General features: G+C 41.1%; 1 protein-coding gene across 7 annotated transcripts in view; it reads right to left on the bottom strand.

Annotated features, from left to right (window-relative positions):
• Positions 1-20,949, bottom strand: part of SSBP2 (single stranded DNA binding protein 2) — a 273,747-nt gene that overhangs the window by 23,629 nt on the left and 229,169 nt on the right. For all 7 annotated transcript variants that reach the window (XR_012158937.1, XM_073344389.1, XM_073344396.1 and 4 more), the window contains 5 exons: positions 17,589-17,624; positions 8,375-8,429; positions 5,381-5,451; positions 4,036-4,114; positions 1,788-1,816 (listed from right to left, as the gene is read on the bottom strand). Coding sequence is in view for 6 of the 7 variants with exons in the window: in XM_073344389.1 (XP_073200490.1) it covers positions 1,788-1,816; positions 4,036-4,114; positions 5,381-5,451; positions 8,375-8,429; positions 17,589-17,624 (270 nt within the window). In the remaining variant the exon portion in view is untranslated. The remainder of the gene's footprint in view (positions 1-1,787; positions 1,817-4,035; positions 4,115-5,380; positions 5,452-8,374; positions 8,430-17,588; positions 17,625-20,949) is intronic.

Consider the following 20,949-nt stretch of genomic DNA (forward strand, 5'->3'; position numbering starts at 1 on the left):
TATTTACTAAATTTCGATTGGTATTCTATGTTTAGCAGTGCGACTAATCGAGATTAATTTTTTGAGTTAATTGCGTGAGTTAACTGTGATTAATCGACAGCCATAGTTATTAGTGCCTCTCTTATATGCACATTCTCTTATATTCAGTTCTCTTGTTTCCTCTACCTCACTCCACCTCTTAAACTCTTTATATTTTGCCACTTGGTCAGTCAATTATAACCTTTTCTACACACTGTAACAATGAACTGATTTGACGTAAAATGTATTCTAGCAAGTCTCCGCTAATTTTCTAAACCTCATGCACAAGATGATCAGCCTCACTAAGATGCCTTTTTATTCCATTCAGCTCTTGTGTCAAGCGGAACCCAACTGGGCTTGAGGAACTAGCAACAAATGCAAAAATGTGTGCAACTTCACACTTAATTTCCACAACAATTTCTGTGATAACATCTGTAATATGGAAACTTGCTTGTCTCAGTGACATTTAAGTTAAAACCACCAGATGTCATCTAATTTTGCGTCATACTGTAAATTCCATGGGACTTAGTTAAAGTCATAAATTGGCCCAAACTCACTCAAAAGGTTCAAGAACAAGAGTAAAACTTTTGATGAAACAGCTCAGGGTTTTGAGTTTGTAATGAAACCAGGTGAGTTATGCATGCTTTTAGGTTTCACTGCAAACACTTTTTACATAGCTCTGGGCCTCTTGGACAGATATCACAGATTGCTGCATCTGCTTCTGATGCTCTGCTACAAGGAAAAGCTAGAATTTTCATGACAGAATAATGACACCATATCTTGAAACCATATCTTAACACTATATTTAGTGAACTCAAAATCTCAATCTAAAACATGTAGGTTCTCTCAAAAGAAACTCATTTCATTTTGGGAGATGGCTGAGAATTTCATTCTAGCATTTCAAATGAATAAAAACGAGTCACAAAAAATTTGGAATGAAACAATCCTTTAATTAATTTCTATCTTTATAGATCAAAAGCACAAAAGTGCAGAATGATTAGTTTTTAACCAGTTATATCTGTATATGTCGAAGAAGCAGCACAGAATATTTTATATGGGCCTAATTCTAATACCTTCACTCATCGATTCCTCATTTAAATCAACTCTTAAATTAATAATCTCAGAGTTAGCAATTTTTTTACAGAAAATATAGTGCATTCAAATACAGTATTATTTTTGTAGGTGCCAACCACTAATGGTTGAACATTCATATTTCATATACTGATAAAACTGTTGCTATGCTCAAAATACAGTTTCTTCTGTCATTACATTTTAATTTAGTTTTTAGGGAATTGGAGTGGTGATTAAGGATATTAGCAACGTCTTATAAAGGTGAGAAAAGCTATGATACAATGCATAAAAATAATATCCTTATGACAAATCTCCAAATTTCTCTCTTCCCATATTTAACTAGGTTTGATTATTAAAACAGTATTAGTTTGTTTTACCAATATGCAACAATGTAAGATAATTAATTAGTTTATGACTTGGATATACATTAATCACATGCAGTAATGACCATTATTATGTTCAGGGAAATATATAAATGAATCGGTTTAATAGTCCCTATTGACTATAAAGATTACTTTTAAGCTTCCAACTAATGTTGATTCTGCCTGAAAGAGTTGAAAGGCCCATAATACACATTTAATTTGCAATCAGAAATGTAAAAAAAGAGTTTTAACAACCCAAATTAAGTGATATTTAAATACAGTAAATGCTATAATAGCTATAATGCTAAAAATAAATATATTTTATTACATACTCACTTTGGAAATACTGTCCATGTCTCCTGAGCCTTAAATTAAAATAAATAAATAAATAATTATTTAGATTAGTTTTGAACTGCATTCTCTAAGAGTTTATCATTTTCTGCACTTTGAAAAGACAGTATAGCAACAATAAGCTAACATATAGTTAGTTATGTTTGAGTTCTTCCCTTCCCACTAGTCTCTCTCAGGAAAATACTTCAGTCATTATAGTAGTCTGTTAGGTTCTTTTTGCATGGTTGTGCCTGCAGTTTGTGTGGGAAGATGCCTCCTCTCTGCCAAAGGCAATCACAGTCCCTGTGCTCCAGGGCAAGGCAGGCACTGCTTTCTCTGTGTGGCCCAAGGTATATACCTCACTGCAAAGTGGTAGGAAGGAGGACAGGTCACAGCACCGGACTCTAAAGTGTTCTGCATTGGCATTCTTTAGGATGGGACACCCTTACATACTGGGAAGCTCAAGGAGCTCCCCTGGGAGATGCAGCTCTGCATTGCTCCTCTCCCATGGCAGTGCCTAAGTAGCAGCCCAATATTAACACTGTTGTAACTAGAGGAAACTGTAAACATGTCTATAGACAGCTAATGCTCCTCATGGAAAAAATAACTACCTTTTTAGTGCACTCTAGACAACCAAGAGTCTCTAAAAGAACTACTGTTGTATATTAAAAAAATTATAGTAGAAAATATGTCATACTTAATTTGTTAAACACTGAATGTATGCAATCATGTTTACTGATGAAAATACTAATCATATGCTTAGTGCACATAAAGTTCTTCCACTATCACTTCAATTGTAATTAATTTTATAACTAAGAAGCTATTGTCAGGCTACAATACATTACAGCAAAAGTTTGTGATGACGTTCAAAATTAGTTTTTAATTGACTTGGAAATAATGTGCATTATTTTCAATTAAAAAATGAAGCCATTTTACAAAAAATATTTATAAAAGGTCTGCTGCAAAATCACAAAAATAGCCTTATTCAAAGTAATCTAGGAAGTTCAGAGACATGCTCCATAAAGACTGCTGGGAATTTGTTATTCCTCAGGGTTAGTCTGCTAAGAGAGGTTTTGGTGCATTCTTTCCTTAGCTTAAAATCCATTTTTCTCATTTTACCATAGCCTTCTCCACTCTCTTCCTCATTCTCATTCGTCCATGCATCTTGTCTAACAATCTTCAGTTTCTGGTCTAGATTCAGGCCTGAACTATGCTAACTTCTTCTGGAATAACCTGAAGTGCAGGGCAGAAAGTCTGTGAGGAAGGGTCGGGGTTGAACCACTGCAAATTTTGTATAATTCTACAAGGCTCCTAACTCCCCCAGATATCACTACTTTTCAGAAATTATAATCTACGCAGAGTCCGTGGCTCTTCAGACCTCTCGATGACTGAACAGCTTTGGAGCTTTGTAGGATTTCCATGTCTGCAGTCTGCAATGCCCTGCAATCTACACTGTTTCCATTTCTTCTTCACTTCTTACCTGCATAATTTTTATAATGTGTTCATTGGGCCAGACTGATATTATAAAGAGAAAAATATAGCTAATAAATATTAAATGACCTCTAAAAGTTACCTAACATGGCTTTTCTATACAGAAAAATATCATATCTGTAATGTCAGGTGTAATTTTGCAGGAAAGTTCACATTTGGAGAGAAAGAAGAAAACATTTCAAACATTTCTCCGGCAGGCTGATGAAAAACAGAAGCTGTTTGAAGTTGTTTCATGGGGATGAGCTATTAAAAGTAATGCTTGCGAGGATGGATGAATGGGTAGAGTCCAAGTGAGACAGTTAAAACTGCATGATCAATATAATTTAACAATTGGTTTCAAAATTTAATACGTGGATAACAATTGATGTGGTATATTGTTTCCATATATTATTTATATGATATATAAATATATAAATATGTAAGCACCTGCACCACTTTGTGATAAAGACATCTTCTGATTACTGGTGCTTTTGTGTGGGACTGGGGAGGAGAAAGCTTTTGTCATCTTCCACATTAGTTTAACATAGTGTACTATCGAACAGGTTTAAAAATTATATTCTGTTAATATACAATATTTATAAAAGACACCTTATTAGACCAGATACATAAGATTAAATAAAGCATTTTTGAACTTCTGATTGATGTTGATACAATATTTCTAATTTTCAAATGATTTTATATACAATTTAGAGCTGTGGTTATTGTGGAGTTAGTCATAAAAAACAGTTCTAAAATCAGTATTCACTAGATTTGTTATCCTTACCTAAAGATCCATTCATATGATGTGATTCCATTCCACCCAAACCACCCATAGGTCCATCTGACCCCGGGCCCATTGGAAACTGTAAAAGGACCGTGATAATATATTAAAATTTATATTAATGCACGAATATATTGCAGATAATCTAATAAAACACAGTAATAAGCACAAAAATAGAAATGGAGAAACTGAATTGTATAGTCTATCTCTGAGAGGATTATTTTTATGTGATTTTCACTTACATGGTTTTCACTTCTTTTTTTCCAGCCTTTACCTCAGTTACTGTGTTCTGCACTCCTGGAGAATTCATGTCTGTGCAGAGAGTTAGCCTGTGGCCTATATACCGCTTACGTCCTACTTAAGTACTATGGTTGGGACTTTTCAAAAGTGCTCAGTGATGACTAAAATCTACTCCTGTTGAAGTTAATGGGAGTTTCACTATTGACTTCAATGAGAGCAGAGTTAGGCCAACACAGACCACTTCTGGAAATCCCACCCTACCTGTGCTGAGCATCACAGCAGACTACAGCGCACTATCACTGCAACAATATAAAGTTCTGCCAGTTCAGCATTTGGATTTCACAGTTTATCATTAAACCTGGGTCTTCAAATTGAGAACACAGATATTTACAGCACTTGTAGATAAACATGCAATGAATTTCAATAAATGCACTACAATTAAACCATTACTTAAGTTCTTGTGGCCTTTTTTCAAATTGACCTCTAACTACATGGTCTGCTTGCATAAATGACATCTAAATTGAGGACAACTATAAGGGATAGAAAGAGAAGAAAGTTCTTTCCAAAAATCCAAGTTTTCATCACTTCCAGAATGGCTGGATGTTTTGCCTAAAATAATCGGTGGTGTCATAGTTAATATTTAATGGTTGTCATTAAGCTTCATATTTAACACTCAACTCAAATGAACAAGGCAGATCTCACCCTTCAGAAAGCTATTGATTTTATCCATCTATAGAGTTGGTAATAAATCATTGACTGGGTCACATTCAGAAGTTTTCTTTGCATTATTAAGAGGTAAAAATATATTTTTGTAATGAAAGTTTAAGCTCTGCACATACTAATGGAAGCTGATAGGGTGTACTACTGTGACCAGAACAGCATACCCCAGGATGACAAATTTAGTCATCTACCTAACAGATTTACATGCACCGCTTAAAGTTTTTACATGCACAAATTTCAAGGTATTCAAGGTGCTAAAGGACTGTTTGTACCCACTCAAAATGGGGAAGATAAGCATGATTCAGATAAGATGAAGGTCTGGTGATCCAGTGCATGAATCAAACAGGGCTTCATACTGCAGAAAAATACATAATAGGTTCATATTTACATTAGATCTGTTGGGTCCAGGTGGTACTGCATTCATTAAAGTGTACATGTTGTCTCCAGAGTTAGTTGAATCTGAAACAAATATTATTTTAATTACCAAGATGTGACCTGAAATAAAACTACTCACCTACTGCACTTTCTCATCATTCTGTTAATATTTCTCCTATGTCTAAGCCACTGTTACACATTGGCAATATAGTGGAAGATTTCGTTGTATCTCTATTCTTAGCCAAATGGCAGAGCTATGAAAAGAAATAATTGCAATGCTCCCTAAATGGCTGCTGTGACTACTTCTAGACTGAGTTTATGCATTATTGTTAACATGTCTATAAATCATCAAAAATTTGTAACCACTTAGTTCCTAAAACACTTTTTCTAAAACCTCCAGATTACTTTACTAACTTTCTGCAGTCTTTGTGAAAGGAGAATTTCTCACTTACTAAACACTTATATGCTCTGGTTTCCACCAGGGCCGATCAATGGGTAGCTCCTCCTCATGCAGATTTCAGGTGAGTAGCAGCCCATGAAAAGCTCTCATTTTCATGCCTGTCAGCCAGCTAAATGCTGTCTCCTTCTCTCTCCCTAACGCTTGAAAACTTCCAAAGCTAAAATCTAGATTTTAACTAACTAGACAATATAATGAAACCTATGGAACTATTTGTCTGAGCTAAGGGTTGAATAGAAGCCAGGGCCCAGAAAATAATAAGTAGGTAAGAAATTCTTGGTTTTGAACCCTGCCTTGCCACCAGTGGTAAGCACTCCTCACAGACATTTTGCAGAGAGGAGAAGGCAAAAAACGACTGTAGCCAGGGAGACAACATAGGGAGAACATTTTCCCAGGAAAACAGCAGTTGAGAACACTTTGTCAGGGGCATCCCATCCAACAAAAACAATTAGTCTCTGTGAATCACCAAGTGATGAACACATCTGCAAAAGGACACATCCAACAATGGAATGACATCACATCTATGATGTTTGTAGAAAGAGCGGAGAGACAGCCAAGTAGCTGCGTTCCACAATTCCTCCACAAAATCTCCCCTTTCTCTGCCCTAGAGACAATGTAAAAAAAGACTCAGAGAGCTTTGAGCTTAACAGAGCACAGAAACTTCACCATTTTCTGAGACAAAGTGGGGGCAATGGGAGACCCTGTGCATGTCCTTTGAAACAGAATTACCTCTACTTACATAGAAAAGTGAAAGGAGGAAAAGCACATGCCTGACTGAAGTGCCTTGGAATTAGGAATGTATCCTGGGCTAAAGCTAGAAAGTTTGATACTTGCTCCAAGGTGTTAAAATCAAGTCCAACGTATATTTCCCTCAAGAGCCTCACTACTTTGGTTCAACTTTCTAAGCATTAACTAACATTGGTGAGATAATAAACCCATTATATGCATGGAATATCACTAAATAGATTCTAGTGTATTGTCTCCTCCATCCATCACAAGAGAGAAGCTAGACCCAAGCATTCAGACTGGCATAAAATCGCTCTCTCTCTCTCTCTGAGACTGAGACAGAGAGAGAGAGAGATTGAAAAAAATTCCTATTTGGCTTCTTCTGCTATCATTAAGAAACAAGTTTTTCAGAACAGGTCCTTCTGAAAACAGACAACATGGCTCTCCTCAAGGAATCATGGCTCCATTTTCTGTTAGTTATTATCTTAAACACATACCAGTGGTTTGGCCCATTGGGACACTAACAGTTGGAGGGTTTTGTTTTTAGAGATTAGTTCCCTTGGTAGCTTTCCTGGTGGCTGTTACTTGAATATTTTTATACCACAGCTTCTTGTTCCTCCATCAAAACAAAAGGCTTGTTCATGATCCACATTGGCCACTTACATATGCCACTGGCAATTTACGGCTGTGTTGAATGTTTTCAGAAGTACATGCTATTTGAGGAGCTTGTTTTTAAATTAGGAGATATTTGAATATTTAACTGCCAGCACCCATTAGTCATCTTCTTAAGTATTGAACAGGAGAGGAGTCCTCCTTTTTTTCTATCACAGATTGTGTTTTTAAAATTTTAGCCACATATTTAATGAGGTTTTTCCATCAGTACAGGAAAACTTCCATGGAAGGGTTGGGAAGCTCTGCTTCTGTCTCTTAAAAAGGACTTCCCTATCCTTCGTGCAAGTAATGACGGCAGGGAGGTAGGAATATGTGGATCTGACGACGTAAGGTGTCACAGAGATGGAAAGGTCTCTAGAAGTGGCGATCAATGACCTCTTGGTTGATGAAAGGAGGATGAGAAGGAGATGTGCTTCTTAGGAGTGGAAGATTCCCAGAAGAAGTCTGACTGATCTAGTGAAGATCGGTTAAGTCGGGACCCCAGATCAGAGGCAAACACTTCCTGCTTACCAGGTCCCTAATGCTATCCATGGGAGGAGAGGAAGTCTTGTGTGTGTCCACCCTCCACAACCTCTTCCGATTCTTTGTTCACGTCAGGAACTTTGGAAAACCTTGATGTAGGGAAACACTTGCCACTCTTCTTAATGCAGAGCTAGCTGGCTGAGCTGAAGCTACGGGACACTCCTTTAAACTCCCACTTTAAGCAGGATACTCCAGGGACAGTCTCACAGGATACATAAAAGTTGCTGGCAAATGTGCACTGAACAACACTAGCAGAAACAATGCACATTCCGTTTTATCTCTCTTCTTCCTTCCTGTTGCTAATGGAGACCAAAAAAAATAGTCTTGAGAGCCCTGGAAGGAGCCAGTAAAATCAAATTACCAACCATATTGCCTCTCTCCAGCAAAGCAGGAGGAAGTCTGAGGAGGGAAGGAGGAAGGGAGAGAGAGAAGAAGAGTGCAAAAGTGAGAGCTTTTTATTGGCTGTTGCTTGCTGAAATATATATAATGTGGATTATTCTGCACTGGTAGCAAATGGGCACAGGAAGAACTGGAATACTGAATCTGTATATTACCTACTCCCCACACCCCACCCCTGCCCACAGAATGTTATTTACATTGTCTTTAAATTTTCTGATTAGATTTGGATACCTGCAGGACTAGGCATGATGGGTGTTCCTGGTGGCCCTCCACCCCCTGGAGGACCCTAAAAAGGGTAGAAAATATTCCGTTAATATAAAAGAAAAAATATTACTGTAAAGATTGAAGATAATCCAAGTGACAAAAGCACATCATAAAGGTTGTGTGTTGTTTTGGTGAAAAGGAACACATTTCCATAGAACAAAAGAAAGACGTACTTCATCATCTATTTTCTTGTAAACCAGTGAATTTACTCAAGGGCAGACAAAAGCTAGTGCCATGGATCTGCAGGCTCAAGCCCTGAATCCCAATATGTGCAGATCCATGGATCCAGAAAGATCCACTGCTCAAATCTGCTACTGTCTGCCAGTACTGGAGTACAGAAGCAATGCTTTGTTCAGGGTCCAGGGCTGTTAATACATAGCTGATTCTCTGAACCCACCTCTACTATAGCCAGTTTTCCAGCTGGTATTGCTCTCTCCTCACTGACTGTGATGCAGCAGGCTGCTAACTGTAGTGTCAACACTGGCAGAATAAGCTACTGCCTGCTGTCACACAGTACAGAGATCACATGGGAGGAGAAGAGGTGTTCAATGGAAGTCCAGCCACTGGAAAGAAGTCTCTTTCTGTGAGATGTGTGGATCAACCTTTGGTAGATCCAGGTCCTGATAAATTTAATTCAGTTCATAAAACATCACACATTCTCTTTTTTCATATTTGTACACATATAACTCAGGATAAATGACTTGAGATTAATGACAAAGTGTCAGCACAAGATCAGCTTGGTAAATCTGAGTCCAGATCTGCAGATATATAGCTATTACATTACAGATAAAAGAGAACGGGAGCTCATCTAGTATTTGCTAAATCCATTTAAAAATAAGAAATGTCTATTTTCTTTTTTTCTGTTAATTTTCTGTATTTCTGTGTTGCAATTTTTTCTGTGAAAACAAACCATTTAAACAAACTGCACTGGTTATTAAACAAGCTGTTCTTTTTGTTTTCTTTAAAAAAATTACTCCTATTGTTTTGTGCAAAACAACTTAATTCTTTAGCTCATCAGCACCATAATTTCTTGTGTACCACATTTGCAGCTACAGTAATATCTTGAAGTAAAATGAAAACTTGACTGGTTACAGTTTTGATTCAAATATTCTAATATACAATAAAAAATTAACCCAGAAATTTTCCATAATAAAAAATGTTATAAATTGCTATTACTAGAAGGCAGTTTTCATTGTCATAGGTCTGTATTAATATTTAAAAATAGAACAATTGCTATAAAAAAGAATGATTTTGTTTCAATATCCATTCTGTTCACTTCATGTCATGGAGCATACTGAGATTTCAAAGTGTGAAACTGTTTGCTTGAAGGGGCATTGCTGAGATTTGCTGTAATATGACCAACACATTTTTGGAAGGAAGGGGGAAGTTTTGGAATTGGAACAATTGAAAAAAATCTTTGTGTGCCCTACAAAACACACCATTTACTGGCTCTGAAGCAGCAGCAATGCATTCATGAACACTATTTCCAGGTGTATGCTATAATCAAAGTCAGTAATGCTGCATTAGTCATTGCTGCCCCTGCCTCTGAGCTGGTACAAATAAAATACTTGAGATATTTGTGGGTTAATACTGCTGGCTGCAAGTTACTGAATAAACTTAACAAATAACTTTATTCTAAACACAAATCTGTTATCCAATAATAATATGTCCCTGAATACCACCAATCTACAGACATACACATACATACACTTCTGACCCCTTAAATGATTGGCAATGTAACCTACCAACTACCAGTCTCTATCCTGCACTTCTCCCTCAGTAGTGTATTGAGAAAGACCATGGAGTGCCTCCTGTGTCTACTAACAAGATTTGTTCCACTAAAGATGTCATAGATTCATGGAGTTTAGACCATAAGGGACCATTAGATCATCTAATATGACCTCCTGTGTATCAGAGGCCAGTCAATTTCATCCAGTTATCCCTGTGTAGATTAACTGGCCAGAAGAGACCACTGTGATCATCTTGTCTGATCTACGTGATGCAAGCCCTGGAACTTTCCCAAAATCCTCCCTTGAGCGTAACTTTTAGAAAAATATCCAATCTTGATTTAAAAATTGACACTGATGGAGAATCTACCACGACCCTTGGTAGTTCATTCCAATGGCTAATCACCCTCACTATTAAAAATGTGTCCCAATTTTTTAAACATGAATTTATCTGGTTTCAGCTTCCAGCCACTGCTGCTTTTTATGCCTTTGTCTGCTAAATTAAAAAGCCCTTCAGTACCCAGTATTTTCTCCCATAAAGGTACATTGTAATCAAGTCACCTCTCTTCTTTTCGATAAATTAAACAAACTGAACTCATTAAGTCTCTGACTATAAGGAATTTTCTCCAGCCCTCAAATAATTTTTGAGGCTTTTTGGTGCACTCGCTCCAGTTTTTCAACACCCTTTAAAAAAGTCAAAAAATACAAAGTGTTTGGAAAAAACTGTGCGCACCAGAAGGAGAGGTTATTCGTCTCATACAGTAACTGGAGTTCTTCAAGATGTGTGTTCCTATGGGTGCTTCATGTCAGGTGTGCTTGGGCCCCCCCATGCTTTTGAGAAAAGATCATCAGTAGTGGTGCCCGTTCAGCCCTACACATCCTCATGCCCCACAGTGACAATATCTAGGGCTGCACGGGCAAGCTGCCCTCAGTTCCTTCCCTACCACAAAGTCCCGCCAGGGAAACTCCGAAGCAGAAGGGAAGGAGGGCAGGTAGTGCAGCATCCACAGGGACATACACCCTCAAAGAACTCCAGTTACTGCACAGGGTGAGTAACCTCTCCCTTTCTTCACGTAATGTCCGTATGGGTGCTCCATTTCAGATAACTCCCAAACAATATTCCAACAGGATGGTGGGAGCTTCAGAAGAGACTCCAATACTGAAGACGGAACTGCACTGCCAACTGCCACATCTGACCTAGAGGTATGAACCGAAGCATGGTTCTTGGAAAAAGTATGTACTGAAGCCCTAGTTCAGCTCTGAAAATGTCAGCAACTGGAACATCCTTGAGTAATGTCATAGACATAGACTGTAACATGGTAGAATGGGCTAACACACTAGAAGGAGGTTAGATGTTGGCGGAGTCATAAAATGAAATTATACATCCAGAGATTCACCTTGAGAGCCTTTGGGTGGAGATAGTGGAACTTTTACATCTGTCCTAAATCAAAACAGTCTGGGAGACTTTCAAAATGCTTTGGTCCAGTCTAGATAAAAGATCTATCACCCTTCTGACATCTAAGGAATGGAAAAGTAGCTTCCTGTTTGAAATGATGTGGTTTTGGGGAGAAACAGTAAATGAATGGTCTGGTTAAGATGAAACTCAGAGGACACTTTGGGTAGGAACTTGAGATGTGGCCATTTTGAAATCTCTTCCTTGAAAAATACTGTAAAGGGGGGGATCTGCTATTAGAGTCCCCCATTCTCTCACTCTCCATGTGGAAGTGATGCCCTCCAAGAAAGCTGTTTTCATGGAGAAGTGGAGTGGAAAACATGTAGCGAATGGTTCAAAGGGGTGTGTCATAAGGCCATTTTAGGTTTTAATCCCATACTGGGGCAGGCTTTCTAACCTATGGATAAAGACTCATCAGGTCTTTAACAAATCTTGAGATTATGGGGTAAGCAAAAATCAAAAAACCTTCCACTGATGAGTGAAAAGCTGTTGGTCACCAAGTGAACCTTGGAAGAACTCATACTGATCTTTTTAATTCTAACAGGTATTCCAGAATGGTGGAAAGAAAAGAACAGATAGGAAGCACTTGTCGACAGACACACCATGGGTGAAATCTCTTCCATTTCTGAAGGTATTTCTAATAGTTTTTCTAGAATAGTTTTTCTGTTATTTAACAAAACCTGTTATACTGCTGTTGAGCAGGAAATCTCTAACCCCAAGAACCATCTAGCCATGCTTAAAGTCACAAAATGTCCAAATTGGGGTGAAGTGTCCAACCAGCATCCCGAGACAACAGGTGGTAATCTAGAGGAAGTCTCAGCAGCGGACAAGATGTGACTTGAATCAGGTAAGGTACCAAACTTGTCTTGGCCAAGTTGGTACAGTCAAAAGGATTTTGGCCTTGTCCTGCTTGATCTTGTTGAGAACTTTCAAGATCAATGGCACTGGTGGGAACACATCCTAGATGCAGAATCAAGTCTTGCCCAGAGTAAAACTTCTTACACTTTACATTGGTGGCAGTAGCAAAAAGATCCACCTCTGGAAGTCCCCAGGTTAGAAATATACTCTGGAGGACTCATGAATCCAACTCCCAGTTGTAACTGAGAAAAGTGTCTGCTTAGGTGGTTGGCAGTAACATTTTGTATGCCGTGGAGGTAAGAAGCTAAGATAGCTATGTGGTTGGTAATGCGCCAACTCCAGAGTTTTACTGCTTCGGCACAGAGTGAGGGGGAACACGCCCCAACCTGACGATTGATGTAGAACATGCAGGCCACATTGTTTGTCACGATCTTGACTGAATTGACTTTGATCAGTGGGAGAAAGTGGGAGCTAGCATTCCTGACTGCCTCAATTCCAGAATGTTGACATGTAGATGACTCTCTTGGGAAGACACCTGCCTTGGATGATGTGAGGACCAAGATACACTCCCCATCCCAAGAGGGATACCTGAACAGATAATGGTGGTTGGAGGGGGTTGAAAGAAGGGGATTCCCAAACAGAATTTGGATGGGTTCTTCTACTGAGTTCTGCCACTGGAGACAGTAGAGACAGGATGTGACATGCTAGCTCACAAATATGCATGCCACCATATGGCCCAATAGCTGAAGACAATTCCTTGCCAAAATGTGAGGACTTAACTGAATCTTTGCAATAAGAGTCTGCAGAACCACAAACCTGTCACAGGTAGGTAAGCCCTGGCTATCATGGCATCTGGAGAGGCTCCTATGAAATCGATCTGTTGAACCAGGATCAAAAAGGACTTTACAAGATTGATCTGGATACCTCAGGTGTGAAACAAGGAACATATCGTCTATAGTGTTGATAGGACCTCCTGATTGGATTGGCCCTGGAGTAACCACTCATTGAGATAAGGGAAGACAATAATGCCTAGAGGACATTGGTGAATGGCTCTGACTTTCATCACCTTTGAGAATACCTTGGGGCAGAGGAGAGGCTGAAAGTGTATTGAAAATGTTTGTGACTGACTGTAAATGGAAGAAACCACTTGTGAGAGAGGTGAATCACAATATGGAAATACATGTCTTGAAGATAGAGTGTCACAAACCAATCCCCAGAATCTAGAAAAGGAATTATAGCTGCAAGAGTCACCATCCTGAATTTCTGTTGTTTCATATAGTTGTTGAAATACCTAAAATATAATATTGGTTTCCATCCCCCATTTTTTGGGGGGACCAGAAATTACTTGGAGTAGAAGAACCCTTTTTCCTGGTGCTAAAGTGAAATTGGTTCTATGGCCCCTAAACGTAGGAGAGAGGCAACATCATGGAGCAGGTCCTCAAGGAATCAATTCTGAAGCACTTAGAGGAGAGGAAAGTGATTAGGAACAGTCAGCATGGATTCACCAAGAGTAAGTCAGGCCTGACTAACCTAATTGCCTTCTATGATGAGATAACTAGCTCTGTGGATGAGGGGAAAACAGTGGATGTGTTACTCCTTGACTTTAGCAAAGCTTTTTATACGGTCTCCCACAGTATTCTTGCCAGCAAGTTAAAGAAGTATGGGCTGGATGAATGAACTATAAGGTGGATAGAAAGCTGGCTAGATCATCAGGCTCAATGGGTAGTGATCAATGGCTCCATGTCTAGTTGGCAGCTGGTATCAAGCAGAGTGCCCCAAGGGTCGGTCCTGGGGCCGGTTTTGTTCAATATCTTCATTAATGATCCAGATGATGGGATGGATTGATTGCACCCTCAGCAAGTTTGCAGATCACACTAAGCTGGGGGGAGAGGTAGATACACTGGAGAGTAGGGATAGGGTCCAGAGTGACCTAGACAAATTGGAGGATTGGGCCAAAAGAAATCTGATGAGGTTCAACAAGGACAAGCGCACTTAGGACGGAAGAATGCCATGCACTCCTACAGACTAGGGACCGAATGGCTAGGCAGCAGTTCTGCAGAAAAGGACCTAGGGGTTACAGTGGATGAGAAGCTGGATATGAGTCAACAGTGTGCCCTTCTTGCCAAGAAGGCTAACGGCGTTTTGGTCTGTATAAGTAGGGGCATTGCCAGCAGATCGAGGGACGTGACCATTCTATTCGACATTGGTGAGGCCTCATCTGGAGTACGGTGTCCAGTTTGGGGCCCCACACTACAAGAAGGATGTGGAAAAATTGGAAAGAGTCCAGTGGAGGGCAACAAAAATGATTAGGGGGCTGGAGCACATGACTGTGCTGAGGGAACTGGGATTATTTAGTCTGCGGAAGAAAAGAATGAAGGGGGATTTGATAGCTGCTTTCAACTACCCGAAAGGGGGTTCCAAAGAGGATGGATCTCAACTGTTCTCAGTGGTACCAGACGACAGAACAAGGAGTAATGGTCTCAAGTTGCAGTGGAGGAGATTTAGGTTGGATGTTAGGAAAAACTTTTTCACTAGAAGGGTGGTGAAGCACTGGAATGGGTTACCTAGGGAGGTGGTGGAATCTCCTTCCTTAGAGGTTTTTAATCTCAGGGTTGACAAAGCCCTGGCTGTGATGATTTAGCTGGGGATTGGTCCCGTATTGAGCCGGGGGTTGGATTAGATGACCTCCTGAGGTCCCTTCCAATCCTGATAGTTTATGATTCTATGAACCTGCTGATTCAGCAACTGATCGTCAGATGGGTCCCTGAAAAGGAACAGGGAAGAGGGTTGGAGGGACAGATGGAGGTGAAACGGATGGAATAGGAATTACAACCTTCAAAATCCATTTGTTGAATGTTATTGTCTCACAGGCGGCTTGAAGATGGGAGAGGCAGAATCCAATGGCAGGGAAGAGGGTTGGTTAGTGCAGCAGCAGATTTGTGTGAAATGGGTGGTTTAGACTCATCAAAACTGACACTTGGACAACGCTGGTGGCTGCGATGTAGTGGTTGTAGTAGATGTTTTCTTCTTTGACTACCTCGGTCTCAGCTTGTGGTTCAGGAGTTCTACAGAAACCAGAAAAATGGGCTGGGCATGACCTCTGGACTGTTTGAGACCTGCTATATTTTTCTTATTTACAGGAGTATAGATCTCTTCTGGTCTTTATTTTATGGGATAGTTTTTGTGTTGTGTTGCCTCCTGCACTCATTAACTGCATCCACAACTAAGGAATTCAGTGAGGGAGGTGAAAATAAAAATTCTGAATTCTCCTCTGGGACATAGCATTTCCTGTCAGCACATTTGCAAATTGGAGGTGCCACAGCCGAAGTCTGCCAGATGGCCCTGTCTGGCTCTAAAGAGTCTCATTAACTGGGAGTGGCATGCATGCCTAAGCTGAAATGTGTAAAATGTTCAGGAGTTTATGATGGGGGCCCTGGACTTCTTCACAAGAATTCTGAAGCCTATCCACAATTCACTTCCTCAAGTCCTGGAATTGTTTAATGTCATGTGCTATGGAAGGTGGTGGAAACATTACAGCCTCATCTAATGATGACAATGAAATATTCGTATGAGGTTTTACTTCCTTATCAGCCCTTACCTCTTGTTCTTCAAGTGTAGGAGGAAGTGAAGGTAAGGAAGAGCAAAAGTTTCTATGCTCACTGCAGAGTGAACTTTCCCCTTCCCCCGTCAGATGTTGTTGACAGTACGGGGCCCATGGATCCCAATAACGCCAATGAGATGGACTATAAGATATGGGAGGAAGAGGTAGCCACTGTTGGTCACCTCAGGCGGCTGGAGGTCAAGGTCGCCTCTCCTCCCTTCTCTCCACATATGGAGAAGAATAATGACCCATTGAATAAACAAGAGATTCCTGAATACAGAGTTCGGAGTCAGAGTCAGAATATCCTTCAATATATTTCATGGGAGGTGATAAGTGCTCTCCCTGGATGGTAGAAGTCAGGGAATCAGGGAAGTCTTGATGAGAAAAGTGCCTTCAGTGACCCAGAGGATCCTGGTACTGAAGGATGAGCAGAAGCAGACCGTAGAGAAGACTCTGGTTCATTAGGTACAAAGAGGTCTCTTGAGTACCAGAACTCCTGTGGTACCAGAGGAATGATGGAGGTTGATATCAGTACCAAGGTGGATATCTGGCAAGTATGTGCCATAAGGTGAGCCTACACAAACATTTATTCAGGAGATGCAGACCAGGGTATCGAAGCAGGTACCGAGGACACCAGAGAGCCAGATGGTGCTGATCTCTTCATCGTAGAATGTCTGCTAATATGGTTGTGACCTGTAACAGAGAAAGTCTTCAGTACTGGGTCTTGTTTGGAAGAGGCATGGCTCTTAGACACCTCTATGGTACAGGACGCACTTGGAGCCTCAGTAACACCCATTCTGGAGTCTAAGGTCTACAGGGACTGAGATGTCTTTAACGGCGATCTAATGGTTATGCTCCTCTTGATGGTACTTGTCAGCTTTGAGTGCAAGGCTATCAGTTCCACAAGTACAGATATAGACTTCTCATCCCCCAAAGCTTTCAGTGACTAGGACCTTGAGGAGTATAAGATAGTGGTTGTTTTACCCCTTGTAGCTCTCAGTGACCGGGACCCAGCAGCTGACAGGGTAGCACTCAGGTAGTTGTTGAAAAAAAGAGAGTTTTCAGGCCTTCAGGAGGTAATTATAAGCAACAGAGAGTAAAAATGTCCCATAAAACATTAGCTGTGAGTGTCTTTTTAAGTGATGTGCTACATATCTTTTGGGAGGTTTAAGCTTTTCTAGTTCTTCCAATGAAATTTTTTCTGCAGAGCTTCAAAAATTCAAGCACATTATTGTTTGTCACCAAGAAAAGGCAGTTTTTTTCTCCTTTTATATTGAAGTATTGAAGTATTGCATTGGTTACAGAAACATATGCTGAAGTAAACCACAGCACTCAAGGCAATTTTGACCAGACTGATAACTGTTCTAGTAATGAACACCAACATATGTGCTGTAGATGGCAGACAAAACAACTAAACACGGATCAGATGTTCACTTCTCAACCAATACACAAGGGTTCTTCTTAACATCTGGACGACTATTTCTGTGCCTAAATAACATGTAACATCAATTCTAATGAGCAAACACACACAAGGGTACTTACTACATAATTCCCAGGAGATGCTGAAGAGTACGGTATCTAGAATATAAAGCAAAACAAAATAATATATTTATTTTCCATTAAGATGGAGAAATGCACTCCATACCAAAATGTATTGAGGATCTTATTTTGAAGCACATTTTTAAAATTAATTTTTAGAGAACAGGCAGAGGATAGGGAGAAAATACTGATCTTAAACATAATGCTGTCTAGGAAACATCTCACTGTAAGGTTACTCTATAGTGAAAAGAGCAGTACAGAGTCACAGTCAAAGAGAATTAAATAAAAGATACTTAATATTCCAATTTAAGATTGCTGTTTCTCAACTCCTACATAGTAATATATTTGTTGTGTCTTGCACGGTAAATAATCAGGTTGCAGTCAAGACATTGGTGCCTTCTCAGGCCCTAATCCTGCAAAACACTTAAGCATGTGTGTAACTCTGCTCACCTGAGTAACCCTATAGAAGTCAATATGACTGAGTAATATACATGCTTGAGTGTCTGCAATATCAGGGTCTTAATCACTAGCCCCTTTAGATCCACATTCTATGATGTGTGAATGCTGAGAAGCCATTGTTACTTTTTAAAAAGGTAGGTTGCAACCTGTGGTACAAGTTATGTTACTTGCACCCACCAGTATCGTCTTCAGGCTTCATCTGCAGGAACCACAATAATCCAATATAAAGATCCATTAACTTGTGGCAAAAGGTTAGTAGTGAGGTTATATGAGTATTAGCCCAATTCAGGACAGCATTAAGCATGTGCTTAACTTTAAGTCGATGGGACTTAAGAAAGGGAACAGTGATGGACTTAAACATGTGATTAAGTCTTTAACTGAATCAAGAACTACAAGATGACACTCTCTTTGATCTCAAGGGACACTGATGGTATTCTTTCTACATGCTTGAGGAAACAACTTTCTTTTTAAAGAGTCAGTGTCCCAGTTGAACATTAAATTCAATTTGTGGAGATTTGAGAACTCCAGCTGCTGGCAAGTAATACAGTTTTCCTCTTCATTAAATAACTTCTATAGATCTTCTCTATAGGATACTGGAGAGTAACAGCTCAGGAAGTTGAGCTGAGAATTAAGAAACTGGAAAATCACTTTGCCAAAAGAAGTTTCTTATCTGACTGCAGATGACAGATAATATTTTATAAATGTATCTAAGGCAGGAGTTGTCAAACATTTTCATAGTCTGGTCCACATCTTTCCCACTCATGATTCAGCTGGCCACTGAAAAACACCCCACTATTAAATGGAAAAAACGTTATTTTAAACCCATTGCATTTATCCTCAGAACCCACATTGTGATGTTCTGAAACTCTCACACATTGAAGATGTGAACTGCCTCTTGGCATCTAATCTGTGAAGGATGGACTTCCTTCAGAATGTATGAGAAATTGAAAAAAATTAAGATAGACTTAATTTTATGGGAATCATTACAGAATATTAGAAGTGAGAGATGCAAAAATCTATTATGCACCTTCCTGTCCATCTCCCCATCAAAGCAGAATTAATCCTTACAGTTTTCAGAGTAACAGCCGTGTTAGTCTGTATTCGCAAAAAGAAAAGGAGTACTTGTGGCACCTTAGAGACTAACCAATTTATTTGAGCATAAGCTTTTGTGAGCTACAGCTCACTTCATCGGATCCTTACAGTATAATTTCTAGTGTTAGTTCAATCTAGCTTTTAATATCCCAAGTAAAAGGTCTACCAGCACTTACTTTGTGAGATTTCCACATTGCAATATGGCTTATTGTCTGAAATCTATACATTATTATGCTGGCATAAAAGAGCCAGAGTGCACTATGCTCCAGAAATCCCACCCTGTTTCCTTCCTTCCTACACTGGCCATTCCCTGACAAATCTTCTGTGCAAGGGGCAGGAAGGAATAGCATAGACCCAGCTGAATTTTGGAGGTTTTTAAGCTTGGCTGCTCCAAGGGAGGTGCTGTAAATGATTTCTACCCAGGCCAGCAAAAACATCTAGGGCCAGCCCTGAGGCTGACTATAGGGCAGGGGTGGGCAAACTACAGCCCACGGGCTGGATCCGGCCAGCAGAATTGCCACCGCCGCAGGCTCTGTGCCGTTCCTGGAAGCAGCCACACCACATCCCTGCAACCCCTGGGGGTGGGGATGGGGGGGCAGAGAGCTCCATATGCTGCTCTTGCGTGTGGGTACCTCCCGCAAAGCTCCCATTGGCCAGGAACGGGGTACCGTGGCCAATGGGAGCTTCAGGGGAGGTACCCACAGGTGAGGGAAACATGCAGAGCCCTCTGTGCCCCCATCCCCAGGAACCGCAGCGATGTGGTGCCGGCCACTTCCTGGAGTGGTGCAGTGCCAGGGCTGGGAGACAGGCATGCAGGGAGCCTGCCCTGGCCCTGGTGCAAGCCGCTGCCACCCTGGAGCTGCTCTAGGTAAGCGGAGCCGGGCCGAAGCCTGAACCCCTCCTGCACCCTGCACCCCAACTCCCTGCCCGGAGCACCCTGCTGCACCCCACACCCTTCCTGCACCCCAATTCCCTGCCCTGAGCCCCCTGCCACATCCCACACCCCTCCTGCACCCAACCCCCTGCCCTGAGCCCCTTCCTGCACCCCGTACCCCTCCTGCACCCCAATTCCCTGCCCTGAGCCCCCTGCTACATCCCACACCCCTCCTGCACCTCAACCTCCTGCCCTGAGCCCCTTCCTGCACCCTGCACCCCTCCTATACCTCAACCCCCTGACCTAAGCCCCCTCGTGCACTCCACACCTCTCCTGTGCCCTAACCCCCTTCCCTGAGCCCCCCATACACCTTGCACCCCTGCTCTGCCCCAACCCCTTTCCCTGAGTCCCTTCCTGCACACCACACCCCCTCCCACCGCAACCCTCTGCCCTGGCCCTGCAAGCAATTTCCCCACCCAGATGTGGCCCTCAGGCCAAAAAGTTTGCCCACCCCTGCTATAGGGTCAGAGGAGGATAGATAATGTAGCAGCGGTTCTAAAACTGTGGGTCGGGACCCCATAGTGGGTCACAACCCCATTTTAATGGGGTCACCAGGGCCAGCATTAGACTTGCTGGGACCCAGGGCTGAAGCTGAAGCCCAAGCTCTACCCGCACCAGGGGCGGTGGGGCTTGGGCTCTGGCCTCCTCTCCCATCACCTGGGCGAGCGGGGCTTGGGCTTTTACACCCCTCCAGCTCCCGGGGTCATGTTGTAATTTTGTTGTCAGAAGGGGGTTGCAGTGCAATGAAGTTTGAGCACCCCCGATCGTAGTGCAAAAGGTATTGGCCTAAGTAAGCCTAAAGAGATCTGCGTTCAATTCCTAGGTCAGCCAAAGACTTCCTGTGTGACCTTGAGTAAATCAGTTAATCTACTCTGTGCA

Source organism: Lepidochelys kempii, chromosome 5 (assembly GCF_965140265.1).
Source record: "Lepidochelys kempii isolate rLepKem1 chromosome 5, rLepKem1.hap2, whole genome shotgun sequence".
Lineage (NCBI taxonomy): Eukaryota > Metazoa > Chordata > Testudines > Cheloniidae > Lepidochelys > Lepidochelys kempii.